Below are 22,167 nucleotides of genomic sequence, written 5' to 3' on the forward strand. Positions count from 1 at the left end.
TTCCCTTGCTCTTTCACCTACTATGTATTAATATAACTGAAGAATTGACATCTTATAGTGATATTACTTTTCAAAAATCATTAAGTATGATGGCTAATGTGGGAAAATTTATGTCACCTCCACTAATTAAAATACCAATTTGTTTTCATTATTTGCCTTATGTTTACTTCTGCGCAAGACATATTGTATATATTTTGTGGGTTCCTTGGACTTGCCTAACTATTTCCATGCGCAAATATAATATTCTTGTTTACCTCAAAGCCATTCAAGTTACTAACTTCAAGAAACTTATCTCATGTAGTATAGTATTCTTTTCCATTGCCTGGCATACGTGTACCGTGCGGAATACTGTTCAAGTAAAGCAAGCCCATTCCTTGGTATAATTAGGAGGGGAGACATATCTAGAGAGCCGATTTAGAACGTTCACTAGGCGACCTTTTCACCGCTCATTCAGTGAATCATATCAAATATTAATCATATTGTACATCGATTGACGCGAAGAAATGGGTGACGATTGCTTCAGAATTGCTTTAGAATTTATATTGAGAGTTTTGCTTTGCGGAAATGAAAAGAGGCTGACGCGCGTATAGTGAAGAAATTATTTGCGATATGATGAAGTGGAAATAGCATATGGCATATATTACAGTAAAAATGAAGCGATATTCGTCGCCAAGTGAACCTTACCGAAGTGATTCACGGATACAGGCCTTTACGTAGGAAAGTTCCAAATACTTGAGTGCTATTTCGCTGTCTGGAGCTTTCTTGAGAACAGACTGAACCTCTTCCCTTGCTTTTTCTTGAGCGAGAGGGTTCATTGCAAGGCAGTATAAGCAATACGTTGCACCAGCCGCAACCTGAAATATACGATGGCGCAGGGAGCAAACAGCAATGATTCGCCAATATTGCTATACTTGGTGGCCATTGTTAAGTTCTCCGCAATATTTAAAGCTAGCCCCTGGCAGATAAGGTAATTCTTTTTTTGAGCTGCATTATTCAGGGATGAGGACGTCCACTTGCACGAGAAATGAAAACACATATCCTGCTAATTAAATATACAAATTAACCTGCTAATTAGTTATTTAATGCCACAAATTGCATTTTCTAGTTGGCGAGATGGCAAGGCGTATACATTTTGAATGAATTTCTAGAATAACACGAGCGTGGGCATATGCGCCTCCAAACTTGCTGTAAAAATGCATGGTTGTCCCATCTATATTTTCAGCAATGCGCCCTTTAACGGAAAAAAAATACCTAGAACGTCCATTTCGTCCCACATGTTGGGAAAGAACATCCGGAAACTGGTTTTATTCCGAACCTTGATTTCAAGTGTAATTATTATTTTCTCAATTATGAGGTTTGCGTGCGAAATCACTTTCTGATTATGATGGCCCGCCGTAGTAGAGGACCCCGAAAATTTCGCCCAACTGAGGTTCTCTAACACTCACCAGATCTAAGTACACGGGTGTTTTCGCATTTCGCCCCCATTGAAATGCGGCCGCCGTGGCCGGGATGCGATCCCGCGACCTCGTGCTCCGCAGCCCAACACCATAGCCACTGAGCAACCACAGCTGGTGTTTTCATGCGTATACGTCTAGCAAACGCACCAGCTATAACTCGTAATATACAATATGTGCCGTAAGGAAAATATTTAGAAGATAATTAGTTAATTTCCGGTGGTTAAGTATGTGTTTTTGTTTCCTCGACTAGCAATGTCTACCTCTTTGAGTAATCCAGTTCTAGTATAAAAATTATGTTACCTGCAACAGCTGGCTTTTTTGGAAATTACGCAAAACTTATAAATGATGACCCCGCATTACCTACGGCAGCTGGCGACTAGGAACATTGTAGCATGAAGCAACAGTATAAAATACTGGCATTTGCATTAGATTGTTCTTATATTTGCGCGCTGCATTATAGATATGTTAGATTTAGTATTTTTTTGAAAGCGTGAAACGTCACAAATGTAATTAAGTTACAACGCTTTAAAAGTATATGAATACCTACGACAATCGCAAAGTGCAATGTTGAAGGAGAGGACGCTAAGCACGGCTTCTGTATTTTGCGTTTATTTGTGTAGCACGTTATAGCCCATTGAAACTAGTGATAAGTACAAGTACGTCAACATAAAATTTGAATGCAGAACTGCTACTATCCAGCTTTCGGCTATGCTATCATTCAAGCGGTTTTGGAAGACCAGTATTCAGCCTGATCCCTCACTGGTGGCATTCTTAGTTTGTTGAACCGTATATAAATAATTTTTTGCCTAATCTGTTCTGCTCTTGTGAAAGGTCAAACTATGATTATCATTCACCGTGTTGTATTTATAAGCCTCCAGTTTTTATTCTCATTCCATTCTAGTAGCTCTCATAATATAAAGCTTTCGATGCTGGAACAATCCGTATTCATCAATTATTTGGCTACAAAAACTCAAGTTTATTAGCACTATTTCAAATCACGAATGACAGGGGGCACCTCTATAAAGCTACATAAAGCCTATTACGTGTTCAAAAATTTTCATGCACAGCCCTTGAAAAATCTCACCGTTTCAGAACCCGCCATAATGAAGTCAAAAATGAATGTGAAGATTTCTTTAAAGCTTTGCTTTCCTTCATGTCGTAGAGAGGCGGCAAGTGTTGTGCGTTCCTCCTCCACCATATGCTCAGCCCTTTCTGCTGCTGCCCTGACAAGTGGTAACAGCAACCTGCAAAATAGTATTCGCTACTTTGTATTGGGCTTCTCCGCTCACTATTTCAGTGCTGTGCTAATACCTCTGTAGCTAATGTCACATATCACTGACGCCGGATGCGCGATAGTCACCTAATTCCGGGGTGCTAGAAAAAAAAATAGGATAACGTAAATGACCCCACAAATTTGCTACGTAGATATCATCAAAAGTGCCCACCAGTATTCAAAGCCATGTTGGTCACATTCATCTCTCCATACACAAATGTCTGAAGTAGGCACCACTTCATTACAAGCTGCAGTTTTTATTGTCGCTGCAGAGGACGCGCAGCCACCAATTGAGATAAATAATATGTGTGATCATCGGCAAGGTTCTTAAACCACTGCGTAGCCTTGGCAGCAATTAGGATTGTTCTTTCAGGCCAAGTACTCACTTGACCATTGAGTAGTCATATTCGCAATCGATTCAGCCCTGAATGAAAAGCTAGGAAGTTGCTTCCGCTCTTGAAATCATGCCACATGCCCCGGAATAATTACACTTTTACGAGCACTTGCAAACTATTTCAACTCGTGGCCTTCACTCGCTTGGTGCAAATTCAAATTCCTTAATTTTCCAAACACGTTTGGAATGGTTTACATATTTAAAAGATGCGGTCAGACGTTTAACTTTCATCGAGTTGTCCTCATTCTTTACGTGAGCCCATCATCGATTTTACAAATCATGTTCAAGCCAGACCCAGCTAATATCATTCACACATAAGTTGCATCGCGTTTACATAGTTCATCAAGTGGCGATTGTATCTTTTTATATTTCGGTGATGCCTTTGAACGCATCTGTCATAAATTTATGTTTACAAACTCAGCCCACTGGATCTATACAGCAGCTTCCTTAAGTGGAGTCAATATTTTTATTGCCATAGCAATTTACCTCCAGGCGCATTTCTGGCGTCACCCTCAGGTTCCGCGTAAAGTTCAAGAGCTATAATATGGTGACAGCGCCCCGTATGCTGTATGTGCGAGTGAAAGCATGCGAGGGTGAGCTGACGATAACGGTTAAACTCGCGCACGCAACGGGAGGAAGCGGGGAGGAAGCGCGCCGTCTTGCGCGCCGTTGCGCGCAAGACTCCCCGGGGAATGCAGGGAGGGGGGGCGGGGCGAGGCGCGTTCTACTTCGAGCAGTCCTAGTGGTTGCCCGAGCCGCTATATCTTCAAGTATATCTACGGCCGGGAGAATCTCTGTACGCGCTGTTTCCGCGGCTTAGTTTGCGTTGATGCGAGACGCCGCCCGAGGGCCAATTCGCTCGCTGCTGCTGCCACGCTTCCTCACTCCAACATCTTCACAGCGAGTTTCCGCGGTCATCGATTGAGATGTGTTCATGTTTGCTTGAACGCGCATGATACCACGTTTGTTAATTTAGTTAGTATGCCCATGACCACTTTATACGGCCCGTAAAACTACCTTCTTTACATCGTCCACTAATTCTATATCGCAATCTATACTTTGCCTTTCGGGCGAAAGTGAGACTTTTTTCAACTAAACACGTGCAATATACAACTGTTAGCCATCATAACTCGTCTGCTTTTGTGTTACATTCTGCTGTACCAAATGGCAGGGGCATAGCCAGGAGGGGGGAGGGGTTATGGGGCTTCAGTCCCCCGCTCCGAAATATTTTCATGCTGTCATACACCCCGGAGCCAAACGACCCCCGCCACCAGGAATTGTTGTGGATTTTGTTTAGGATGTTTTTTTTTGTTGCACTCGAACCGACATTTGTGTACAAACATTGCGAACTGGGGCTACATTTCGCGTCGACACCCATACACCGGGAGTCACATAACGCAAGGAGTCCCATCCGAGCGCAGTTTCAAGAGCGTTTTGATGGAGAGCGAGCTCGTCGTGGCATCTCGCAGAAGCCGATGAATCTACAGTACGCATGGATTTCAATTCCGAAACTTTATGGTCGTAAAATTCTGATGAATGTCTGACGCGATAGATGCATTGACATTTCCATGATTTAGATTTTCAATTCCAGAACTTTGGGGGTTTAATTTTATTACAAATATTTGACGCTAAAGGTGCATTGACTTTTCTAAAGTCGTACATCTCACCATACGACGAGAGAAGCAATATCAACACACTGTGAGACAACTGACAAAGCACGCAGCGAGCTCAATTGAGACGAAGCTTTGTGGTGGTTTATTTTTGCCGCCATGTCACAGGAAAAATATCAACATTTTTTTTTCACCTGCGCCAAAGCATTCGTTTCAAGAGACTAAAGTCAGCAAAGGTAACTACGTTGCTGCTTATTTTCGTACTTTGCCTTTTATTCGCGAGGACACATTGATCGTCTTCAATTGTCTTGTTCTCGCTACCCGCGGGCTGCTGAGCCACCTTGCGTTTTTCTCGCATGCGTTTTTCTCGTGTTGCCCTGATCACCGCATGGCGCGTTTGGGTGCGTGTTCGTTTCTCGCCGGTCGAGGGTATTATCGCCTGACGGAGTTTCGGATGTGTACTCGCTAGCAGACGAGAAAGAGAAACAATGCTCCCTCGCTGCCATCACTGTGGGGAGTGGACGGATGGCAACGTGTTCGCTGGAGCGCAACCTCTCCGGTAAGTGTTGTCTTGCCGGTATAGGATACTGAACAATATGCGTATGGTTACCTGTGGACCAAGCGTCTCACAATTTCTTCGGTATTCTTTCGGTAGCAACATTCAGTGCCCAAAGTAGGCATTCGATTGTGGCCGACATGCTTTCCTTTCAGTATTCGTTTTCATTTCGGTGCCCCAGTACCACAATATAAAAAGAAGGACATTGATTAATTGACTATAATTTCGGAGCAATTACAATACACGACCGGTGACAGCTACTCCTGCGCAATACATTCTTACAAAGGACAGCGTCATTGAGATTTTTCCCTGGTTGTTGCATCTGTACAAAAATGTAAACAAGGTTCCTGAATGACAACGTCTCATGAAAATATGCGCCCTCAACTTGTTCATTTCATGGCCTTCACATTTTTTATTTGTTTCGTAACGTGCCAAAACCACTTTCTGATTACGAGGCACGCCGCAGTAGGGGTCTTCCGGTTGTAAAGTTCGAGCTATATTTTCTTTACATACGCTTATTAAATAGGCGAAAAGCATTGAACTATTCATATCAGGTATTTCAGGCCCAATTTTTGGTATGTACCAGCATACAGCGCTCTAAATGTGCTTGGCACCTGAAGCCTTAAGTCCGTGTATATCTCAACCATTGTCACGTTGTTGTGAAGGTAAACAACGGAGTAGCAAAACTACAAAAAATATGGGGTGTTACGCGCCAAAACCACAATTTGATTCTGAGGCAGCCGTAGTGCGGGGGGGGGGGGGTGTATGGTCGCTACTCTTTGAAAGACCTGCCATTCACTCAATGGCGGAAATTTTCCGTAGCCCAAATGATGACCAGGCATACCATTCCCGTCATGGAACGATCATCAGCAGCAGCAGCGTAGCTACGCTCAGTGCAGGCAAAGACATCTCCCATACTTCTCCAACTACACCGGTCATGTAATAATTGTGGCAATGCTGTCGCTGCAAACTCCTTAATCTCATGCGCCCACCTAACTTTCTGCCGACCCTTGCTACGCTTCCCTCCTCTTGGAATCGAGTCTGTAACCCTTAATGACTATAATTTCTTCTTTCTTCCCTCCTCATCACACGCCCTACCCATGCCCCCCCCCCCCATTTCATTTTCTTGATTTCAACTGGGATGTCATCACCTTGCATTCGTTCCCCCACCCTATCTGCTCTCTTGTTATCCCCTTAACGTTACACCCACCCTTCGTGTCTTCATACCTCCTGGTGCCGTCCTCCCAATTTAAGTAGACCCCTTTTCGTAAGTTTCCACGTTTCTGCCCCGTAGGTGAGCACTGTTAAGAGAGCTGTTATACACTTTGCTCTTGAGGGATAATCGCAACTTGCTGTTAATGATCTGAGAATGCCTGCCAAATGCACCGCAGCCCATTCTATACTCCTGATTATTTCAGTCTCATGATCCGGATCCGCGGTCACTATCTGCTCTAAGTAGATGTATACCTTTACCCCTTCCAGTGCCTCGCTACCTATCGTAAACTACTGTTCTCTTCGGAGAGTCTTAAACATTACTTTAGTTTTCTGTAGAATAATTTTTATCCCCACCCTTCTGCTTTGTCTCTCCAGGTCAGTGAGCATGCATGGCAATTGGTCCCCTGAGTTACTTAGCAACGCACTATCAGCGAATCGCAAGTTACTAAGGTATTCTCTATTAACTCTTATCCCGAATTCTTCCTAATGCAGGTCTCTGAATACCTCCGCTAGACGCTGTGGATTGGTCTCTCCCTGCCTGACGCCCTTCCTTATTCGGATTTTGTCGCTTTTTTTTATGGAGGACTATGGTGGCTGTGGAGCGGCTTTATTTACCATTTAGTATTTTTACATATGGCTCGTGTACACCCTGATTTCATAATGGTTTATGAATCATGAGAATTCGACTGAATGAAACGCTCCCTCGTAATCAATGAAAGCTACATATAAGGGATGGTTATATTGCGCACATTTCTTTATCACCTGATTCATAGTTTGAATATGGTCTATTGTTATTGAGTAGCCTTTATGAACTTTGGTTGACAGAAGTCTAAGGTGTTCCTGGTTATATTTGCGATTACCTTAGTAAATACTTTGTAGGCAACGCACAGTAAGCTGATCGCTCTATAATTTTTTCAAGTTTTTGGCGTCCCCTTTCTTATGGATTAGGATTATATTAGCGTTCTTCCAAGATTCCGGTACGCTCGAAGTCATGAGGCATGGCGTATAGAAGGTGGCCAGTTTTTCTAGAACGATCTGCCCACCATCCTTCAACAAATCGACAAAAAGTAGTTTGCATTATATAGCCGGTCGAGATCGTCATCTACCCATAGAATGAGGCATACGTCCTGTTTCGTGACGTTGTTGAAGCGCCAATAGCCGACGCAAAACGTATGTTTTTGTCCTTTTCCCCAAGACAACGGGAGTCGCCCATGTTCTATTCCACGGCCGGATGACTTTGTCACGCTGCTTTAGTAGACGTGTATCTTAATGGCTTCTCACTCTCATGTCGGAACTCAGTACGGGCTTTCACATAGTGGTCAGGTGTGATTCCTTGGTGATTATGCGATGCTTAACACCCGGTGTTTGTCGTATGCTTGATGGCTACGAAAAACAGTCCTTGAATTCCTGGAAGAGGCGCTTCAGCAGTTTTTGCCTCTGCCTTGGAAGACTCGTATTGATGTCGAAGGCTGGTCACCCAAGGTGGCTGCTCACTAAGGACATCGAGGTGGATGCGGCCGAAATTGAGAATACATATGCATAGCTTGTTTCCAGAATTTCCTTGATGTAGTGATCATCGTTCCTTTGTTAAGGTGTTTGCGGTCCGGGCTGAAGTTTTTCTGCATCACTTTCGCTTTTGCTCCATCCAGTCGAGCGGTGCCTTTTGCGACGTAATTTAACCGTTTGAGTAGAACAGGCTGGTCGCCCTCGATGACACCTTCAATAACGGTCGTCCTGCTTACCCTGTGAACCTGCGCTGTTCTACTGGCTTGTGCCAGTCTCAAGGATTACCGAAGCCTATTTCAGCGATACGTCAGCCGCGATACAGGTCTCTTCGTTCGATGTTTCCTTCTGCTTCCTAGCCACACCGAGACAGCCATCACTAGGAAAGGCTGATTTAAGCTGCTGACCCATCGACCTACACGTCGGTGGGCACGCGAAAAGTGCTTGCAGTACTATTTATAATCATCTTGCTTTCACTATGCAGGTGCGTATAATTGCCTCTCTTTATGTTCAAAAATCTGACTATCGCTAGCTTGTACTCTTCCCACGTCCACAACTGTTATTCGACACAGTGTACGACTATTTTTCTGTCAGACTAACCGCGGACCTAATAAACGCTCCCATTCTCTGCGTGATATTCAATGGCTTGTTGCTGATTCTTTAGAGCAAATAAATGCTTTCTTCAAACTGCTTCAGGATATCCCCCCCTCGATCGCTTCAAAATAGCAAAACAAAATCCGAATTTGCTGCTGTAATAAAGACAATCAAAAGTGGCCAGAAAAGCATTGAAAAAAAATGCTGGACTCCATAACTGTTTGGATGCACTCGAAGAGAAATTTAAAAACGTCGACCACATAACCCAAAGAATTGTCGGACGTCCATATGGATGTAATCAGTACGCCCTGTCGTTTGCAAGCGCTTTACTTATGCCTCGTTGACTTTGAAGACAGATCTCACCGTCATAACTTAATATTTTGCGGTATCCCGGACACCAAATAATCATGGCAAGAAGCCGAGACCAAGGTAATATCAACAAATAAATCATTCTGCGATCCATTTGCAGATGACACAATCCATCGCGCACATCGTCTCGGCTCATTCGACCTATTAAGTGTCGCCTCATAGTTGCAAAATTTTCGCATTACAAAACACGGGAGAAAATGTTCGCGCAGGGCAATCAATTCAAATAAAATAGCCTTAAATTACCAAAGAAACTCGGTACCCACCGGCGTTGCTTATAAAAAGCCAATCCAGTTCGGTACCTGTCACCCCGGTTCCCCCAATTTTACCCTCCGCTACAACAAAATTGTTTGTGAACAATAAATGCTGTATTTATGGCGTGTCTACCGATAGCGTCCGTGAAAGGGTGCAGAAGGCATCCAACACATTACAGAATCATATGGTTCCATTACGTGCTTCACAATAAAGACGCTTATGGGGTAGAGGCCGAACATACAAACAGGTTCATCTTACTTGCCTATTTTTTTACAAAGATCAGAAGTCTTGTGAATAAATTCATTCTTCATATTCTGCAATCGACATCTGCGATGCAAAAATTATTGTCTTGACAGAAACATTTCTTCCGACACATGCGCACGACTGTGATACCTTCTGTGGCACCGCCAATTTCGCCTCAACATGCAGATCGGTCTCAGTGGTAAATACCACTGAGACCGATCTGCATGTTCAGGAGGAGGCGTCCTTCTCACTATATTTAAAGATATTGAATAATTTCATATAGATACTAGCACTGAACTTGAAACCTTCGTGGGCTTGTCAAACTCTCGCTTTTAACTTCAAGCTATCAACTTCAAAGTTATTAACAATGAACTATCGTCATTTATTCCAACTTTTTTGTTGCTTTCGATACGCGTTCGGTCCAGTCACAGTGGGATATATTTGTCGACCTGGTATGCATATTAAGTGAAAAATACATTCCTAATTGCGTCATCATTTCTAATCCGTGAACGCCTTGGTACAACTTTAATATAAACCCCTATGTAACGGAAAAAAACGTCTCTACCGCTTAGCTAAATCACCTGCGACTAAAACACGTTGGGAAGCCTATCACGCTGCATCTCAAATGTACTTAACTGCACTCAAAGTTCTTAAGACAAATAAGTATCATGTACATTGCCTAAAATGCTTAAAACATGTCCGAACACTTGGCGCGTCATTTACCCGTCTTTTGTTGGCTCTATCACCTTGAAAGGTGGGTGAGATAACGTCATTCCAAGGAACGCTTGTGCAACCGTTCTTAATGAATTATTCGCAAATAAAATTTCCGTTTCCTTGAACATTCATTTAGCACACACATTGCGCTACAACTATATTATCATACAACCCCTAGGTATTCATTCCTCAGGTGTAGCTAAGTTCATTGACAATTTGCCTTTGCACTCAGCTCTCGATTATGATGGTATTATTAGCAAACTTTCATAAGCACTAACGCATTCAGCTCTGTAATGTTTGCTAATATTTTCCAACAATCAATAAACATTTGTGCTCTGCCTGCTCAAAGGACAATAGAGAAGGTGGTTCCGTGGCACAGGTCTGGCTGTGAACAGTAACTCTTGTCATGCAGAATCCCGTCAGTATTATCAGGTGCCCTCCAGCTGTCCGGACTTCAGGGCGGTTCTATGCAGTCCTGACTTTCGTCAACTTCGCGACGAACGATTCACTCATGGCGGAGTCGACCGCTCCAGTGTCCACTAGCGCAGTGACTCGTTGCCGTTCTTCGCCTTGCGTTGGGCTTAAGCTGTGGCGTCGGAACACTGCTACGCGGTGTTGTCCTGGGTGCATATGCCCATCTCGATGTATGTGCATCGGGAGTAGATGTGCACCGCTTCGCCCTAGTGGTAGCACAACGGGCGGCGGTTGGGGGCGCGCCGTCTGCCGTTCTTCCTCCGGGCGTTGAGATTGCCGACGTGTATGTGGGCGAACTGGGTGCAGCCGCAGCTGCGTCTGGTGACGGAATTGCGGCGGTGCCTGACGTGGGCCTGGAGGGAGATGTAACGGCGGGCAGCAACGGCATAGCTCAGCGCTTCTGGCTGAGGCTACGGTGGTTCAGAATATCCTAATGAGTGCTTGATTTTCTCACGTGCGAGGTCGCCAATAGAAGCTATATGTAACAGCTATGAGGGGAACAACTTCTGAAGCTGATGCAGCACGCCCGCGCAGGTCTTCGGTGCCCGTTGATTGTGTTTCGGCTGTCTTGTAGTGAGCGTGTGATGGTTGAAGTGTCTGTTACGCATTTCCAGTGTTTGCTCGATGTTGGCAGCCTCACCTGGAAATTCTTGGACGGTCGTCAGTGGGTCCCGCAACATAAATGCGAAAAGTTCTTCCTTCACACCACGCATGTATATGCGAACTTCCTTTTCCATGCACATTTCCGGGTCGGCGTGGCGGAAAGGACCGGTAATATTTTCCGTAAAGGTGACAACGTTCCCATTAGGCAGCTGCACTGGGGCTTCCAGTGACACTTCGGTACTTTTCGGAAAACGCTCGCGAAGGTACTAAAGAAGTAATTGCAGAACAGGCCCCGTATTGTTGAACTGGTCAGGTATTCTCTAGTATCTGACCGCAGCCTCATTCCACTGCTGACCCGGACACGTCGATCGCCATCTTCGCGTCACCGCCCCAGCTGGGAAACTAGCTGATGAGACCGATGGAGGCGAGGTCGCAGGGCGGGGACTTATGCCTCCGCCTATCGTCATGTAAAAAGACGAAGTGTGCGCCTGTTTCGATGGTGTAAATGACCTGGATTTGGTAGATACTGGTGCTTGCGTGTCTGTGACGTGCTTTTCTTTGAAGAATCGCCTAAGACTGCAAGGTATGTTTGCTTGAGACGGATATACCACCATTCGCAGAGTTGGCGGTGAACTGTTACGTGCTGCCGAAGTACGTTTAGTTGTGATAACCGTTGGTGGAAAGTCATTTCGAACGGAACTAACTGCACTCGCACGCACCACGCATGGACTTGTTCTTCAGGGAGTGTGGAGCAATATTAAACAGCAGGGCTGGTAAAATTTCACTTACCGGTGATATCAGACCACTAGCGCTTCACGATGTCCCATCTGATTTAAAAGAAGCGCTTTCCTTGTCAACTAATATACATGTGCCTGCGCAGACGGCATTGTTCATCCCAGTGACCTCATTGCGCGCCCGTCTTGGTTTTGGCGGAGGATTAGTTGAACCCGAATGCATTATTTCAAGAACTATGATCTTGTCCTTCGCTCACTTATCCAAGCTGTTGATGGTTGTGCTCACGTGTAGACAGTGAATGGCGTCCTCCGAGTCAGTTATTTTTAGTGCCGGACCGAATGTAGCGGGCCTTGAGCACGGTGGTGTTGTCAGCATTCGTGCAGTAGATAGTTCCACGGACGCAACCCCGTCACTCAGCGAGCACTGTTGAAAATTTAGGAGTATGATTAATAAATCATTCCCCTATTCTCACCAACAAGCGCTCCAAGAGCTCCTTGCCAGCTACGCTTCATTGTTTGACTTTGTGCAAGAGCACCTAAATGTAACACCGCATTCCCACATACACCACCACATAAATACTCGACCAGCGTCGCCAATATGACAGAATCCGTACTGCGCTTCTCCAGACGAGCGCAAAGTGATCGCCTAACAACTTACAGACTTGATACAGAAAGGCGTCATGCAGGAGCCCAATGATCTGTGGACGGCTCTAGTTACATTGGTCACGAAGAAAGATGATTGATGACAATTCCCCGTCGGCTACAGGCGCCTAAACGCAGTACAAATAAGGATGTGCTTCCTCTCACGTATAGATGACGCCATTGACTGTTTACATCTCGCCTCGTACTTCGCTGTCAATCTGCGTTTAGGCTGTTGACCGATACCTATGCACTCCGCAGGCAAGGAGAAGACTGTCAGCGCAACGCCGGTAGAAATCTTCGAACCTAACGTAATGCATTTTCGTTTCTGTAATGCTCCCGCAACATTCGAACAATTTAAGGACATAATTCTGCTCGGACTTAGATCAGAAATATGCATGTGTTACGTGGATGAAGCTGCTGTTTCCAGCAAGACATTTCACGAGCACAACCAACGACTGGAATTTCTCTTTCACTGTGCACCCAAGCTCACTGATTTCAAATTCCCAAAAGTACCATTTAGGCGTGCATCAAACACTTGTTTTTGTTTTCCGCGCCGACAAAAAAGGCATCTGCCCCGAGCAATTATGCGACTTTTTGCGATTATCTTCGTTCTTTCGTAGCTTTATTAAGGGCATTACACGCATAGCTAAGCCCCTCAAGGCACTCCTTCTCAAGGACCGTTTACATGGACTACCGAGCTTGAGTCCTATACCATCAACTAAAATTTCTGCTCATTTCAGCTACAATTTTGCACCACTTTGATCCTGGGGCCTCAAATGAGCTTCACACCGATTGTAGTGGTTTGGGATTCGGAGCAGCAGTCGTACAGATACATGGAGAACGCCAACAAGTCATTGCCTACGCAAGCCGTACACTTGCCAAGGCTGAGCGCAACTCGTCATCATCATCCTCAGCCTATTTTATGTCCACAGGAGGACGAAGGCGTCTCCCTCTTATCTGCAATTGCCCCTTTCCTGCGCCAGCCGATTCAAAATAGCGGCTACGAATTTCTTACTGTCATCACCGCCCCTAGTCTTCCGCCATCCTCAACTGCGCTTCCCTTCTCTTGGCACCCATTCTGTAAGCCCAATGGCTCACCCGTTACCTAACTTAGGCATTCCTTGCCTTGCTCCGCTCGATTTCTTTCTCCTAATCCCAATTAGAATATCGGGTACCCCCTTTTGCTCTCTGATCTACGTCGCTCTCTTCGCATCTCTTATCGTTACGTCTAATATTCTTCGTTACATCGCTCTTTGAACGGTTATTAAGTTTTTCCGACCTTCTTCGTAAGTCTCAAAATTTCGGCTCCATATGTTAGGAGTGGCAGAATGCGCTGTGTAAACATTTCTTTTAACGATAATGGTAAGCTTCCAGTCATGATCTGACAATGTCTGCCGTGTGCGCTCCAACATATTTTTATTCTTCTGTAAATTTCCTTCCCATGATCACCGTCCTCTGTGAATAATCGACATAAGTAAACGCGCTCCTTCATCCTTCACACACTCTAGAGGCTCACCGGCGATTCTGAGCTCTTGTTACATTGCCCGGCTACTCGTATAAATCTTTGTTTTCTGTATAATAATCTTCAACCCTACTCCTACACTATCTCTGTTAAGGTCCTTAATCATTTGTTGTAACGCGTCGCAAGTGTTCTTGAACAGGACAATATCTTCTGCAAATCGAAGGCTGCTGAGATATTCGCCGTTGATCTTCACTGCTAAGCATTCCTAGTTTAATATCTTCAGTAAATCTTCCACCCACGCAGCGTTAGAAAGATTGTGTCCCCTTTCTTGATTCTTTCCTTTACCGTAACTGAAGTGGAATGCCTCGCGGTAATATTTGCCACCCAAACTTTCAACCACACTTTTACGGCCACCACTTCACGATGATGATAGACCACCATTCTGTTTGCTGGTTGGTAGGATTACGCTATCCATCTCGCCGATTAGCTCGGTGATCATTACGACTTCAAGAATACGACTTTTCTATCACATGCATAAGTGGCAGCTGTCACACCAATGCTCAGTGTTTATGTCGCCTTTAGCCAGCAAGCATGCGAGATACAGACGGTGACTTCGATCACTTCCCTCTTACCATCTTGGAACAGTTTCCTGATGTCGCCGTCTTCAAGCGTGAGCAGCAAGCAGCCTAAACGTTACATTAGACCTATCCCTGACGCCGTTCGGTCCTCAGCATTGGGCTCACCTTTAATTATTGGTGACGGTTTCTGTTGTAAGACGAATTATTCTGCCGACAGTGATCTACTTCTCCTCGTGGTTCCCCAGACATTGAGATTATGATCCTACAGGCCGTACACAATGACATCCAGTCAGGCCACCTTGACCCTGGTCGGAGGCTCCACCGACAGTGCAAGCCTTTCTATTGTCCCAAGCTCTAGAAGACGGCGAAGCAGTGCGTTTCTAGCTGTGCAATTTGCCAAAGTCATAAGCACCTAACGACGCCTCCTCTGGGTGCAGCACATCCAGTTAGGCCGCTGATCTTGGCATTTGAAATAGTTGGTTTCGACTTCTTGGGTCCCTTCCCCAAGATTACCACCGGACGTAGCTGGATTATTGTGTTTGTCGACTATATGAACCGGTATACTGACACGGCGGCGCTTGCTTAGGCTACAGCAGCTGACGTTTCATATTTTCTGCCTCACTCCGTCATTCTCTGTCACGGTGCTCAACAAATTGTAATTAGTGATCGTGGACGACTGTTTAGTGTGGACATCGTTGGAGAAACACTACGTGTTTGCAAATGTGAATACCGGCAATCGACTTCTCACCAGGTGCAACCAAACGACCTCACTGAGCGCACGAATGGTACCTTGACCAATATGCTTGTCATGTATGTCTCGACAAATCACAAAAATATTGGGATTGTATATTACCATTTGTACGCTTACAGTACGGCCAAGCATAAAGTCACTGGTCATGCGCTTTTCTTTCTTCTGTATGCTCTCAACCCCCAAAGCTTCATCGACACCATCCTCCCCAGGTCTCCACATGATGACTCCTCCATAGGCCAAACTTTATGTCATGCCGAAGCCCGTCAACTGCCCGCATTTGAAGTCTCTTCTCTCAAGCACGTGCCAAAACCACGCTATGACGCTAAGCATATGGTCGTCACATTTGCTCCTGGGACAGTGTTTAGCTTTGGACACCTGTACGGAAAAAGGGGCTGTACGCAAAATTTCTGTCACGGTACACCGACCCATATGTAATACTGAAATGCTTGAGTGACGTGACATATGCCATCGCAAGGGTAACTTCGGACAACTAGCGGTCACGTAAAACACGAGTAATGTACGTCACCCGACTCAAACTTCACCATCTGGCTGTGTAACTCACTCGGAGAGCTTCGTCTGCCCCCAGAGAAGCTATCACGCTGCACAACACAGCCAATGGAATAGATAGAAGAGGTGTGAGCCAGGTGGTGGTGGTGGTGAATTGTAGCAACAGGCGGGTTTAGCCTGGCGATCAAGACCGGCAATTGCTCCACCCGAGCGTCTAGCACAATACCGCTGAAGGGTTTCACCATATGTTCACCAAACCAGTCTCTCTTAAAAATTGCATAAGAAGACGTGAAGTTCCTTTGCGGGCTATAACTGATCCCTCAGGATCAGTTATAACTGATCGCTCGGGATCAGTGAGCCAGGAGCTGATCGCTAACTGTTAGTCTTGCATGACCATCCTGGCCCTTGCCGTACTGTAACCACCTATCATCTCGTAAATCAATGCATTCCATCCGTTACAATATTTCACAAATATTAAGCACAGTTCTACGCTTCATGACTAAGTAATCCTTACCATTCAGTATCTCTCCCGTCACATTGAGCAGCGTCATCAGACGGCATCGACTCTTGTAACAGTCAGTGATTTTACCCATCTGTTTTAGCCCGTAAATCAAAAGATTGAAATCACTCCGCCCCCCCCCCCACTCTCCGAAGACATCTAAACTGTTAATCATAACCACGTTTTTGGTTAAATGTAACTAGGATTGTAACAACGCGAAATTGTCTTATCAATGCTTACCATTTACACATTGTATTTTTCGTACTTCGTGGCTAATCACAGCTAATACAGTTTACTTAGGAGTCTTTTTTTTGTCATACTGACCTATTATTTAAGTTATTCCTGATTTCTTGTACTAATGCAGCCACTTCCCTCTGCAATGCCGTGGGGCCTTCGCAGTGGCATAACATATAATTCACTCATTTAGGATTTCTCTAGCTGCCGTATTCATTTCTGTGTACTAAGAGACACGTGAGTGCTCTTGTTTTGCATAGCCTAGTGCAGGAACACCATTACGAGTGAACAACTTTCTTCTAGCTAGAAATGAAAACAAGAAGCACACGAAGTACACGCAAACGGATACCTAATGGCTTCGTGCCCACGGCGCTCGAACCGTCTCCACATGGGCGTCGGAAAGTAGAGGTAGTAAGGAAAGCTTGTAGTCAGCGTATTCAGTATAAAGAACAAGTCTTCCGTAATGTCGAACATGTTTGCTGCCGTCGAATGGGCGTCGAGGTTAGGTTCCAACACTCCGAGTCTCTCGTCAACAGTCAAAAACATCGTAGCTGCAATAAAAGAGAACAAAGAAATATATATATATATATATATATATATATATATATATATATATATATATATATATATATATATATATATATATATATATAACTAACACCCTAACCAGAGTCACTGTCTCAGTTTGAATTAGAAATTGAAAAAATTGTTTAGCAAGTTAAAATTGCTAGTGCTATTATTCATCGTGCAAACCACCACGTACTTGTGTCCTGTGTATGTAGTCGGGTATCCACTGTAGAATACCTCAATTGCCATTTCTTACTTTTTTATCTCGCATGTACTTTTGTTTGGTGCATACATTTTGTAGTAAAAATTGTTCATGTTTTAAGGTGCAAAACTGACGTTATACATGTATTCATACTTAACATTATCAATGTTCTTTCTTTATGTGCATATATATAGTGCCCTCCTGCTATGGTCTCAGTAGAGACTGGCAGTATTGTAAATATATATATATATATATATATATATATATATATATATATATATATATATATATATATATATATATATATATATATATATATATATATATAACGAGAAGAAAGGGGTTAACCGAGGGGCCTGATTTTTGTTAGTCATATCATAAGGAGCCAACAAACACTGACACCAAGGACAACGTAGGGGAAATTACATGTGCTTAATAAATGAAATAAAGAAACGAGAAATCAATGGAAATTAAAGTGGATGAAAAACAACTTGCCGCAGGTGGGAACCGAACCCACAACCTTCGCATATGTATATGCGAGGGTTGTGGGTTCGGTTCCCACCTGCGGCAAATGTGCTTACTAAATGAAATAAAGAAACGAGAAATCAATGGAAATTAAAGTGGATAAAAAACAACTTGCCGGAGGTGGGAACCAAACCCACAACCTTCACATATGTATATGCGAAGATTGTGGGTTCGGTTCCCACCTGCGGCAAGTTGTTTTTCATCCACTTTAATTTCCATTGATTTCTCGTTTCTTTATTTCGTTTATTAAGCACAAGTAATTTCCCCTACGTTGTCCTTGGTATCAGTGTTTGTTGGCTTCTTATGATATGACTTATATCTATATATATATATATATATATATATATATATATATATATATATATATATATATATACACTCCCAATAATGAAGGAGTATCCTTGAGGGCGTATAGTAATGGTTGCGAATACATTTCGGTAGTTCTCGTTTCATTGAGGATGATCTAGAAAAGATAACCACTAGCCCGCACATCTGCATCGGCCGAACAAATGAATATATATATATATATATATATATATATATATATGCAGTGAACTCTCACTTGAGTGAACTTCAAGGGACCGACGGAAATAGTTCACTTAACTGAAAGTTCACTAAACTGAATATTCACTAGACCAAAATAAGACATGGCATACAGAGTCAAAAGTTTGAAGTGCAATTCGTGGAGCAAAAGATATGGTATCCATAGTGTTAGAAATGTGTGAAATCGAATTTGCACATATCAACGAGTACAAGGTTCATAACAGTTATAATGCTGCCTTTGTCACTTAGAAAAAAATCTGTAATCTTCTTCTGCACTTGAACTTTTAAAGCACAGGAAGTAACAAAACAGTCCAAACTATCCAACTGTCCACTTTTTCTGGCACAGCTTGCTGTTGAGACACAAGGTCTCTCAACTATCCAATGCACCCTACAACCTCAGCTAGCGTTATAGGGCTTAAAACTGGCTCGGCAGTTGCCTCTTCTTCGTCTTCTTCGCCTCTCCTTCGAAAGAAGGAGATGACGACCATGCCACGACTAGCCGGTCGGAAAAAGACACACACCACGCGGTTCGTGGTGTGACAGATGGCCGCTTTGATCTGGCGGCGTTGTAAGTGCCAGCGATGTTACTTTGTTCATGGCCTCCGAGATTACATGCTTGCTCGTTTTGTGCGGGTGATCTCGGAGGCCATGCCTCGCCGTTCGTTTTCCGCGCCGCCGCTTTGCCGCAGGGGCGCTGTAGCGCCAGCGACGTTACATTGACGCTGGAGCGGCGGTTTGATGAAGGCGTGCATTGGTTCTGACCGTAAAAATAAGCCTCGGTCCCCTGAGCGAGTTCGTTAAACTGAAATATTGACTGTTCCGAAATTCGTTTACGTGAAACATTTTTGCATAGTCTATAAGAAAACTGCCGGGGATTTTTAAAAAGTTCGTTATTCTGAAATATTCGCTAAACCGATGTTCGCACAACTGAGAGTTTACTGTATATATATTGTGAGCGAAAACTGTGTAGTTCCTCGTCGTCATCATCACTACCAACCCATCCTTATAATCATCATCATCGTTAAGTCTCGTTGGTACTGACTGACTGGCTCACGCGGTTTGGTTGCAATGCCAGGCGCCGTCTTAGAAGTTGCTAGGCATGCGTTGATTTCTACGTCCTTGTGCTCTACTGGTAACTCCTGGAGCTCGGCTCTGGTCGCAGCTTGTGCTCGCCATCAATAGTAATCGCACTAACGGACGCTTCCCCTTTTTGCAGTCATCCCGACTCAAACAGCTAGGCCTACTTGGTCCGCCAATGCACCGCACCATGACCCTCAGCTTTTTTGTGGTCTTCAGGGCGAAGACGTGAAAGGCTGGGTCGACTACTAGGACAGGGCTAGTGTTTGCCATCATTAGTACGAGGCATTCAAGCTCCGCAATGATCCTTTCTACTTTAGCGAGGACCCCAAAGCGTGGTTCTTCAACCGTGAACGCGACTTTTCCTATTGATCAACGTTTACTGAGCAGCTGTGTCAGATATTCGGCACGTGTGCTGGGCGCTCCAAAGCAGACAAACAGAAGATCGCTACCCGCATTCAGGGAGTCGGCGAATCTTACACCTCCTACAATGACGAGCTACAGGCTCTTTACCTTCGCTGTCAGATTGGCAAGTGAGACGGGTACCATATCCGCCATATCCAGAAGGGCATCAGCTCCGTTACCTTTAATGCTCTTGGCGTTCAAAGCCCTATCAAAGTTCCTGGTATTTTCCTGACATGCCCCAACACCTAGGCACGCTCTCCTCATTTCGTTTTCCACGCACCTCCTGGGAAGTTCGTCTTGCAGACACTGACGAATTGCGAGCGCTCATTCACAACGTTTTGTGTGAGGAGCTTCACCGCCATGCTCCGCCAACAAATCCATTGCATCTCTGTGCGCTCCTCTTCCTCATTTGCGCGATATTATAAAAGAAAACTGGCGTCCTTGACAAGTGTCCCAGGTGCCCCATCCTCTGCGCCTGTTTGTGCGCCTTCTTATGCAGAGACTGTTACGCAGTCTCCGGTAACACTACAATCTGCCACTCCTCACGTTATCTGCGACCACCTGGCTTCGGTGACAGCATCGGCCCATGAGCAATTTTGTTACTCTACCTGGCGTTTTGCCCACCCACTACAAGTATGTCTCTACTGTAGCATTCCTGGTCCAATATCCCACTTCTGCCACCGGCGACAGTAAGCTAAATGTAGTGGTTATTCCGCCTTTGAAAGAGACTATGTTCCGAGATCCGCCAAGTCATATTAACGACGTGTATTTTCTGACTATGAGAGATACTATGCTCCCAGATTCGGCGCCTAGATTCGGGAACCCTATAGATCCTTGTCACATCGCTCACCCTTACCTCCGCTGTCCCAAGGATTGTCGCAGTCTTCTCGCTCACCCCGTCGTCCTTTTACGTCACTGTTCCGCCGTATTTATTCGCCCCTCCGTCCTGCGGCCAATTCTCTCACAAGCCATTGGAAAAAATATAAGCTGAAGCTTGTCGAGGAAAAACTGCTTGTTCGGAGACTTACAATTAATCCTGCTCTTCTGGCAAGATTACTCGCTGTTTGTGCGCAAGATGTTTCCGTCGACACGCTTGTAGGCACTGGTGCCACCCTGTTTCTTATTCGTCGCGAACTTTGCTTCCGTCTCCGCAAAGTGCAAACTCCGCATGTTGGCGCAATCTTATGTGGCGCCAATGACATCCCGACTTATCCTGGCGGACGATGTACCAATCGCGTCCTCTTCGACGGAACTCGCCATCATTTCCAGCTTGCTGTGCTTTCATCATCCGCTCATCCGATCATCTTAGGCTGGGATTTCCAGTCTGCTGTATGTGGCGTTATTTCGTGCGGACAATCCCTTATACATATTACGGACAACGAGTTCTTAGATGCTGCTGTTTCCTCGCTGCTTCACCTTGTCGCAGGGGCTGATCTTCTCCTTCCAACCGGCCATGCACGTATTTGTACCGTTTCATCAAGAGACAATATAGACGGTGACGCAGTCGTTTCCACTTATCAACGCTGCATTTTTCGGAAAATCGCCATCGCTTGTTGTCACAGAGTGCATGCCCACGCCCCTCTCGAGTGGGCCGACATTGCCACCGCAGCCGCAACGCTGCTTGCACGGCGATGAGGGAGAGCGCTTCCCATTGTCCCGAGCTCGCACGACCTGTCTGGTCACGTGTGTCGCCTGAGCGCGGCGGAGGGACGAGGCGGCTCGGCGAGCCGGCAGAGCGGTTTTGGAAGACGGAGCAGCGTGGCCGTGCACCGGGAGACAGCTGAAGATGTGGTCGGCAGGCTGAGACCTCCAGGCCGAAGTCTTCGCCGTTCGATCGACAGACGGTGAAAGTCCGTCAGGATCTTCGGCAGCGAGGTACCAGCAGCCCGACGCTCTTCAGACCGGGATCTCGGCAAGCACGCCACAGTTAAGCCTCGTGTTCCAGCCCGCTCTCAAAACTTTCCGCCGGACTCTCTTTCTAATCGCGTTTAATCTTTCCTTTTTTTTTTCCATCGCGTGTTGTTTCTTATATGTCCTGGTAGTTTAGTGTTTGCCCTATTTATTGTCGCGCGTATTTTGTATTTGTGTCGCGTATTTTATTGTATTTCGCGAGTGTTAATGATTCCCACGTGGTGGGCTTAGTGTCGCGCGAGTGGCGTCAGGGCGTGTGCTGTGTGACCCGCA

At 45.1% G+C, this 22,167-nt stretch overlaps 1 protein-coding gene across 1 annotated transcript in view; it reads right to left on the reverse strand.

Moving 5' to 3' along the window:
• The window catches only part of LOC142564073 (putative cytochrome P450 301a1, mitochondrial), an 84,709-nt gene that overhangs the window by 14,587 nt on the left and 47,955 nt on the right, over positions 1-22,167 (reverse strand). Inside the window, exons 4-6 of the mRNA XM_075674903.1 lie at positions 17,014-17,215; positions 2,542-2,701; positions 685-854 (exon numbers count right to left, since the gene is read on the reverse strand). Coding sequence (XP_075531018.1) covers positions 685-854; positions 2,542-2,701; positions 17,014-17,215 — 532 coding nt within the window. The remainder of the gene's footprint in view (positions 1-684; positions 855-2,541; positions 2,702-17,013; positions 17,216-22,167) is intronic.

Source organism: Dermacentor variabilis, chromosome 11 (genome assembly GCF_050947875.1).
Source record: "Dermacentor variabilis isolate Ectoservices chromosome 11, ASM5094787v1, whole genome shotgun sequence".
Taxonomy (NCBI): domain Eukaryota; kingdom Metazoa; phylum Arthropoda; class Arachnida; order Ixodida; family Ixodidae; genus Dermacentor; species Dermacentor variabilis.